The 8,768-nt window shown below is 42.1% G+C and overlaps 2 protein-coding genes across 6 annotated transcripts in view; one reads left to right on the forward strand and one right to left on the reverse strand.

Annotated features, from left to right (window-relative positions):
• Positions 1-8,768, forward strand: part of ENTPD7 (ectonucleoside triphosphate diphosphohydrolase 7) — a 63,724-nt gene that overhangs the window by 45,775 nt on the left and 9,181 nt on the right. For 3 of the 4 annotated variants that reach the window (XR_447839.3, XR_008616258.1, XR_008616259.1), the window contains exon 14: positions 7,527-7,606. Coding sequence is in view for 1 of the 4 variants with exons in the window: in XM_007108789.4 (XP_007108851.1) it covers positions 7,527-7,541 (15 nt within the window). In the remaining 3 variants the exon portion in view is untranslated. Of the gene's footprint in view, positions 1-7,526; positions 8,381-8,768 lie in introns of those variants that run through there. The other variant, XM_007108789.4, reaches the window with a different exon arrangement.
• COX15 (cytochrome c oxidase assembly homolog COX15) overlaps positions 5,258-8,768 on the reverse strand; it is a 14,140-nt gene continuing 10,629 nt past the window's right edge. For both annotated transcript variants that reach the window (XM_007108791.4, XM_028481808.2), the window contains 3 exons: positions 8,433-8,587; positions 6,816-6,929; positions 5,258-5,663 (listed from right to left, as the gene is read on the reverse strand). In XM_007108791.4, coding sequence (XP_007108853.1) covers positions 5,532-5,663; positions 6,816-6,929; positions 8,433-8,587 — 401 coding nt within the window. In that variant the 3' untranslated portion in view covers positions 5,258-5,531. The remainder of the gene's footprint in view (positions 5,664-6,815; positions 6,930-8,432; positions 8,588-8,768) is intronic.

The raw sequence follows: 8,768 nt of genomic DNA on the forward strand, positions 1-8,768 counted from the left end.
TTTTTGTTCCACAGGCTGCAGGATTGTAGTTCTTGCTTCTGCTGTCTGCCCTCTGGTGGATGAGGCTATCTAAGAGGCTTGTGCAAGTTTCCTGATGGGAGGGACTGGTGGTGGGTAGAACTGGCTGTTGCTCTGGTGGGCAGAGCTCTGTAAAACTTTAATCCAGTTGTCTGCTGCTGGGTGGGGCTGGGTTCCCTCCTTGTTGGTTGTTTGGCCTTAGGTGACCCAACACTGGAGGCTACCTGGGCTCTTTGGTGAGGCTAATGGTGGACTCTGGGAGGGCTCACACTGAACCTTCACTCCAGTGGGTGGACTTCTGTGGTATAAGTGTTCTCCAGTTTGTGAATCACCCATGCAGCAGTTATGGAATTTGATTTTATTGTGATTGTGCTCCTCCTACCGTCTCACTGTGGCTTCTCCTTTGTCTTTGGGTATCACACCGAGGAGTACTTCTCAGAACTTCTGCTGCCAGTGTCCTTGTCCTCACGGTGAGACACAGCCACCCCTTACCTCTGCAGGAGATCCTCCAACACTAGCAGGTAGGTCTGGTTTAGTCTCCTATGGGGTCAGTGCTCCTTCCCTTGGATCCCGATGCACACACTATTTTGTGTGTGCCCTTCAAGAGTGGAGTCTCTGTTTGCCCCAGTCCTGTCGACGTCCTGTATTCAAATCCCGCTAGCCTTCAAAGTCTGATTCTCTAGGAATTCCTCCTCCTGTTGCCGGACCCCCAGGTTGGGAAGCCTGACGTGGGGCTCAGAACCTTCACTCCAGTGGGTGGACTTCTGTGGTATAAGTGTTCTCCAGTTTGTGAATCACCCATGCAGCAGTTATGGAATTTGATTTTATTGTGATTGTGCTCCTCCTACCGTCTCACTGTGGCTTCTCCTTTGTCTTTGGGTATGGGGTATCTTTTTTGGTGAGTTCCAGTGTCTTCCTGTCGATGATTGTTCAGCAGTTAGTTGTGATTCTGGTGCTCTCGCAAGAGGGAGTGAGAGCAGGTCTTTCTACTCCGCCATCTTCATCCAATCTCCAGAAAATGAGATTTTTAAAGCTGAGACTTCAGCGATTTCTGGTTAACCCCCATGATTTTACGGATGATGAAACTGACACCCAGAACAGTAGTAATACAGTGAAATGATCACTGACAGAGTCTTCTTGCAAGATTGTGTGTTTCAGCTCAATACATATAATACAGCTGACTGCAACTAACCATGCACAATCTTTATAACTGCTTCTGATATTCATTTGTGATTGTTCACATTTAGGAATTAAATATGAAAGAAATGCTTTGTTAGAAATAGTATCAGGTTTTCACATCCATTCTAGCTTCTTTATTTCTTTCAATAATTTAAAATTTTAGACATCTCTTTTTTAAACAATTTGCTTAATTTTATATAATTTTCTTAACCACAGCATCCAAGCCATTCTTGTTATGGTTACAATCTAAATTATTTAAGATATAAATGTTTATTAGAGCTACCTCATTAAGGAACTTGATTGTAATTATTGGGCAGTTCCTAGACTCCCTTACAGAAACAGAGTGCTGTTTCTTCTTGCTGTTTTTAGACTTCTTTTCAAACGAATTCAGAACTAGCATCTAATTCCCCTTTTTGCTGTGGTATGTGATGAAACTTCGGTTGGAATTAGAATTAAGGTAGAAGTAGCAGCAAATGTTTCCAATTCTCCCATACTAGTCTCAGGTTATGCTAATTCCATAGTCCTGCCACTAGGGCCATGTGCTCTGACAAACTTGTGAGGATTTGTTGGTATTACAAAATGTATTTGTTAAAAAATGAGGACTCTTTTTTTTAATATCCAAATACACTTCCCTTGTATTATTACACGTTTCCTTGTCCTCCTAGTATTTCATTATTTCTCAGTACCATTATTAGAGGGACAGAGGAGGAATACATCCATTGACCATTTTGTTTCTCTGGAAGTCTGAGCAATAATACTGTTTTATTTGTAAAATTGAATCATTACCCATACTTTTAAAGGGCTTTCTACTTTTAAAATGTATTCAATCGTTGCTTGACATTTTTATAAAGACCAAAATTGAAAAAAATTTCAGAATCACAGGATTATAGCCACGTATGCATCACTTCAGGCAAGCCTCTCCTTTTGAAGTAGTGCAGCCACTCATATGCCCTGTGGCAGCCTACCACTCTTCTCCACTCTCCACTTCTCCAGTGTAAAGTAGCCCTGATACTTTCCTAAGCAGCCCCTCCTAGAGAGCACCTGCCAGAGTTTAGCCTGTAAAGACTGCTGATGGTGAAGGCTCTGGCCCTAATTAGCTTCATAAAAATCTTTCTCTGTGAGCAAGGATCCCAAACACTTTGATTTCTGGAATTTGTCATTATGTTGTGTTTGAAATTCTTATCCTACAATTCCCCTTTAGTTGCAGTCCTGAAGTATATGCCTTGTCTCCTCCATGATTTCTGCCTTGAGCATTGGATCCTGCAGTGTTGAAAGACATCTTTTTATTATGATCCACAACTAAAAACTCCCTTTTTGCTTTAAAAAGCCAAAGGCTACCTGCATGGCATCACTTTTGGGGGTTGCTAAGCTTGTATGTTTTTCTAACACTTCACATTAATTAATAGTTTTGCTGAACAGTTCTTGAAATTCTGATAAATACTGTTAAATCAGTGTTGAACAAAATGTGCAATGCATATTAGAGAGGGGATGCATTCTTACGCAGGGACATGGGTATATATGTTATATATGCCAGTATACAACCCACCATTCATGCCAGGACTGGAAGGATTGCTGAAGATAAACTGGTTATCCTACTATTAGGATCATCAGTGTTGGTCTTTGCAGCCAGCCTCACTTTAGGCAGTGGTTAATTATTTCCCCTGCCAAAGTGGACAGCATTTGTCAGTCTAAGTTAAAGACAAAGATATTCTGGGTTGATTAAGAAAGCCAGGTGTATTAATCTCCTTTGATGTTTTAAAAACAACTGACAGAATTGTTGACTTTTTAAAATATTAAGGGAAATCCATTTCATCTTCTAGGTATGATGACTTATTTTGAAAGCAGTGTCTGGGACATCAGTTTGTAATCATCCATTTTCCATTCATTCATGCAATATTTGGTATGTGTCTGGTGCTGGGAATAATGCAAACAAAAATAATTCAGATAATATCCATTCACCAGGAGCTCACAGATGGGCATAATACAGTTATATCACTCAATGCAACCAGATCTGTTTTTCCAAACTTACTCATCTTTAATAAAAGAAACAATGAAGTAAAACATCTGCAACTTAAACTTATTTAATTCATTCAGTGCTACTTTTTTGGAGGGAACAGTAGGAGCATTAGCATGTGGTTCTTTGAGTTGGATGAGGCTGCCCTCTGCAGACTCCGTTATTAACTAAGAACAACCTTAATTTGGGGATCAGGAGATGATGGTATGGCAACCTGCCCCAGTGACTGCAGCTCCCCTTTAGAGAATTCTGTCTAGAAGTGGTGATACCCCATTAGCACACTAACAGGATCAACAAAGCGGATTAAATGAGATGATAGGGTAGGGTAGAAATTTGGAGGGAATGGGAATAAACTGGTCAAAACTTTCTAAGGTAACTAGGCTACTAAGGCCTAGGGCAGTGGTTCACAAACTTTGCACATCAGAATCACCTGGGGAACTCGCTTATTACTGCTTTCAGAGATTGTGATTTAATTGGTCTTGGCTGAGGTTGGGGATAGGATTCTGAAAGATTGTAACATGAGAGAAGTTGGGAACCAGCTCCAGGGGACAGGATTTTTTAAGAACCAAACTGTCTAATTCTATTTTGCTAAGAACCATTTGAGAATGATACACTGTTGGTCACACTGAAACCCAGAGAATACTGGAGTTGAAAGGGAACTGAGATCATTAGTCCAGCGATTGTACAGGGGCAAATCTTAGGTCATTTATGGCTCCCAGATCTGTTTAGCCTGCATAATGTTCTAAAAAACTTGAGAGCATTCACATAAAAATCTGGATGTTTAGTTTCTTTGAAAAATCATATCTGAGCACTCTGGACCTGCGGAGCAGCAAGAGGCCAGCACTCAGCAGTAGTGTAGTCCATTATTCAGGCACCTGCTCTCCAGTTTGCCAGTCGGCACCAGCCTGACCCTAGTGGGCATTTGATTTGGTCCAATTGACTCTTGCCTTCTACAAAACTAAAAACTAACTTTCTGCAACTTTCACCCACTGCTCCCAGCTCTGCAGCACAAAGGAAGCTCATTCCTTCTGCATGAAGGGGCTTCAACTTCTCAAGGGCAGGATTCTTGTTTTCTCTCTGAACGTTCTCCTCCAGCTGAATACCCCTAGTTCCTTCAAGTATTCCCTGTGTGAAACACGTTCTGGACTCCTCACTATCCTGGTCCCTTTGTCTGGATATATATCCTCCTTAAAAAATGTGGTACCCAGAGTGAAATGCAGCATTTGCATTGAGGCCTTCTGACCATGGCTGTGACAATTCTATTGATAAAATCTGAAACACCACTAATTTTTATCAGTGTCATCACATGGCTGGTTCATGTTGAGCCTGTGTCCGACTGAAGTCCCTCTCCTAAGTCTTTGTTATATAAAATGATAAGCCAGTTTTCTCTACCCCAAATTTATACAAGCTATTTATAATTTAAATGAAGATGCTACATTTATGACCTGTTTAATTTCATCTTGATGGTGCCACTCTGGAACTGTTTTGAATTGTAATTGTCTTCTATTACATCAGCAATGTTGGGTTGCTCCACTCAAATCTTTCTGATGCCTTCATTCAAATTGCTGATTTAAAAAATAAAGTTGAATAAGAGCCCTGTGAAATATCAAGAGGCCAAAATCACACATTCATTCATCAACAATTTGTTTAAATACCTGAATAGATGTCCATGTACTATACCATCAAGGCCATATTTTTCTTATCCATGAGGCTGTTGAGAAACCATTTCAAGAACTGATTTATACTGTATTCCATTCATCTCACCTAGTAATGTAACAGACCTATCTCAGGAGGAACTAGGTTAGTGCTTTCCCCAGTTTTGAAAATCAACACTAGAAGACAGCAGCTATTTCTTGCTGAAGGCTATCTGGCTACTTTAGGGTACGCCAATCTATCCCTTTGAATTTCTACGTGATGGAAGTGAAGTTGAGACCATAAAGAATTTCTACATAGGCAGAATCCAGGACTCAGGAGGTCAAGGAGACAGAGATTATGCATGTAGAACCAACAGCTTGTCAACATTTAAGAAACCTGAGACAGAGCCTGTTAAGAAGCAAATGACAACAATTCTTTCTCTACATTAAATCCGATTTTCAACACAAAAAGTAATGGATTTAAAAAGGAACCTTTAGCATAACCATACTTAATGACTTTCTTGATTCAGTGACCATCCCCAAAACAGGCAAACAATTTAAATAACTTGACCAATTTGGAAACCACTTGGTATGCCAAAGTCATCCTCTCAGAAAAGCTCAAGTTCTTGTGTTCTCTGATAATCTCTCAAAAGCAGTTTCAGTCCTAGGAAGCTGATCCTTGAAAATTATTTTGGGACTCTTCGGAGTTCATTCATGAGCCAAAGGGCAACACTGAGCACAGCCAGGGAGCCCGACTGGTGAGTGGCAGCCAAAGGAGTTGGGACGTACATCAGCAGAGTGCTAATGCCCAAGCCCACCTGTTACAAACGAAAGAAAGCAATAAGCCAAGTAGGAACCACATATTCAGAGCTGAAATGACAGGCATGGATAACCAGATACACACATCCTCCACATTCTCCCATCAGAACATTAAAAACTATATTGTTAAATTTCACAAGTAGACTTAAAACAAAGGAAATTCAAACAAATTAGATAAACCTAAAATTCCTTTTAATTATCCTTCATCTAGCCCAGTTCTCCTCCCCAAAGGTAGCCACTGTTCTCAGTTTCTACACACCTATACTTTCGTATACATGTTTTTTTTGTTGTTGTTGTTTTTTTGCAGTACATGGGCCTCTCTCACTGTTGTGGCCTCTCCCGTTGCGGAGCACAGGCTCCGGACGCGCAGGCTCAGCGGCCATGGCTCACGGGCCCAGCCACTCCGCGGCATGTGGGATCCTCCCGGACCGGGGCACGAACCCGTGTCCCCTGCATTGGCAGGCGGACTCTCAACCACTGTGCCACCAGGGAAGCCCTGTATACATGTTTATAGAAAAACAGCTTGGTGCTTTTAAAAAAATATATTGTTTTGTCACTTGCTTTTTTTCACTTAATGTATGTCTTGAGATCTTATTATTTTAAATTACAGTACAGTATTCCACAGTATGGATATTCCATAGATGTTTATTTAGGCTGTTTCCAATTTTGCACTATCACAGTAATTCCACAATGAATTTCCTTGGACAGGGCAGGCATTAATAAGTCAATATGCTTGATGAAAGGATTAAACATTTAACACTTCAAAAGATATTGCCAAACGCCCACTAAAAAGAACTATACCAACTCATGCTCTTGCTAAGAATATACAAAGGTATCCATTTTCCTATACCCATGCCAACATCTGCTTACCTTTTTTTTTTCATTTTTTTCCAATCTGACTGGTACAAAATGGCACACATTGCTTTAATTTGTTCCTCTCTGATCACAGGTGAGGCTAAACAGCTTTTCATATTTACTGGCCATTCATCATTCCTCTTGTGAGAATTGTGTATTAATATCCTTTACTTATTTTCTGGTTGTTAACCTTCTAGTCTACTATAAATATTGAAAATATTTTCTCCTAGTCTGCCACCTTTCTTTTTAAATTTTGTTTTGGGGACACCTTCAGAACAAAAAGAAGTGGTTTATACCTGGGTGTATGCCAGAGCTAGCAGAGTCACTGCTGCTATCTTGGTCCTTCGAGGAAGGGGAATTCTTCGGGAGAGGAAGTAGAGTGCTGTAATGGCAGCAACTGAAGTGATTCCCTGCAGGGAGGAAAGAGCCTCATCAAGTGCCAGGAAGAAATGTCCCACCCTCCTGGTTTCTGCTCACCTTACAGGTAACTCCTCCAGATCCACTGAATAACCACTAAGCACTTTCCCCTCCCAGGCAGAGAACCACCTGATTACTCCTCCTCAGCTTCTTCCATGCTCCTTTTCTGTTTGCCACTTCAATGCCAACCAGGCATGCCTCCACTTAAAGTTTCTGCACGTACCACTTTATACACACTTACTCTCAGCAATCTTATCCACCTTCCAATGTGGGTGTCCCCCAGGTGTGGCCCTCAGTTTTTAAATTATTCTTTTCATCCTTATCCCTAATTTTATCTCTACTCCAATCCTGTATTTTTAAAACAGGGCTAACACCAGCACATGAGGGTTATTGTTTCCCTGGGCTGTGACTAGAGGAGCTGGTGGTGCTGCCAGCTAGGGCTGAAAATGATCTGAAGTCTCCTTTTCATTTCCACCTCTTCAGAAAGAGAGTCTGCAGCTGGCAGGAGGGTTTCCATCCCCCTTCCATGATGTCAAGCAGAATGTTTTTCTATCATTTTCTATACCAATTTCATTTCTTTTCCTTTTCAGAGCTGTCCACGATGACAATTTCAACCAGACCTGACTTATTCCAAAATGCTGTGTGGCAGTGGGGACTGAGCCCACACAAGGTAACTTGCCCAAGCCCCAGCATTTCATCTGGATATGAGGCCCCTGGGCCTCTCTCTGGGTGCACCACTATCATCTCACACTCAAAGTACCTCAGTCTGATGACATCCTCTGTCTCTAGCTCAACACTCATTCCAATAGTCCCATTTCTGCTGGTGTGTTATAAACATGCCACAGAAGAAACTCTGGGATCTCCTTTGATCCTTCTTTACCTTTATTCCTGCAGCGAGTCTTCTATTCCCTACAACCTCTCCCACCATTAAGCCCTGAACCCCATCACTCTCACAGCATTACTACAATAGCACTACTGCTTCTCCCGGGTCTGCTTGCTGCTGATCTTTCCCTGCTCCAATTTATTGTGCCCGGGCCACCAAGCTGATCTTATAGCAGGCCCTTAATAAATATTAGCTTAAATAAAATGAGTATTTATGATGCTGTTAGCTCCTTGGGGTCTTGGTTCAGCCCTGACAGTTGTGTGTTCAGCAACCACTGCCTTGGTACTCTCTTCTCTACTCAGCCTCATTTTTGCTAAATGCCTCTCCTATGCATGTGCAGAATTGAGGGGAGTTATCATTTGCCAGATGATAAAAGGCATATTTGAACTTTTAGAAGGTGGCAGGATCCTGAAAGTCAGAATTTGGCTAGAGGGTTGTGGGTAATGAAGACAAAAACGTCACATCAGAAAACTGGTACTAAATTTCTTCTAAAAAGAAAAGGAAATCTAATTCCCACTCTACCACCTCAGTGTTGCCATCAGTGCTTCAGACACCGCAGAGCCTGTAAGAGGCTCCCTGTGCTTAGTAGCCAGTAACCACCAGCCAGACTTACCAGAATCCGGTGATCAAACTGCACCATGGTGGGATTCTCGAAAACATTCCTCAGGAGAGGGGAGAAGGTAAAGAGATCCTCTGGGATCCAAGATTCTCCCATCTTGGGGAAGGAGTTGTAAACAAGCCCAGCATCCAGCCCTGCCACAAAAGCCCCTGTATTCCAAGGTAAAAAGTATTTATTAAAATGAAAGAAAGAAGGGCTTCCCTGGTGGCACAGTGGTTGAGAGTCCACCTGCCAATGCAGGGGACACGGGTTCGTGCCCCGGTCCGGGAAGATCCCACATGCCCCGGAGCGGCTGGGCCCGTGAGCCATGGCCTCTGAGCCTGCGCGTCC

Source organism: Physeter macrocephalus, chromosome 20 (genome assembly GCF_002837175.3).
Source record: "Physeter macrocephalus isolate SW-GA chromosome 20, ASM283717v5, whole genome shotgun sequence".
Classification (NCBI taxonomy): Eukaryota; Metazoa; Chordata; class Mammalia; order Artiodactyla; family Physeteridae; genus Physeter; species Physeter macrocephalus.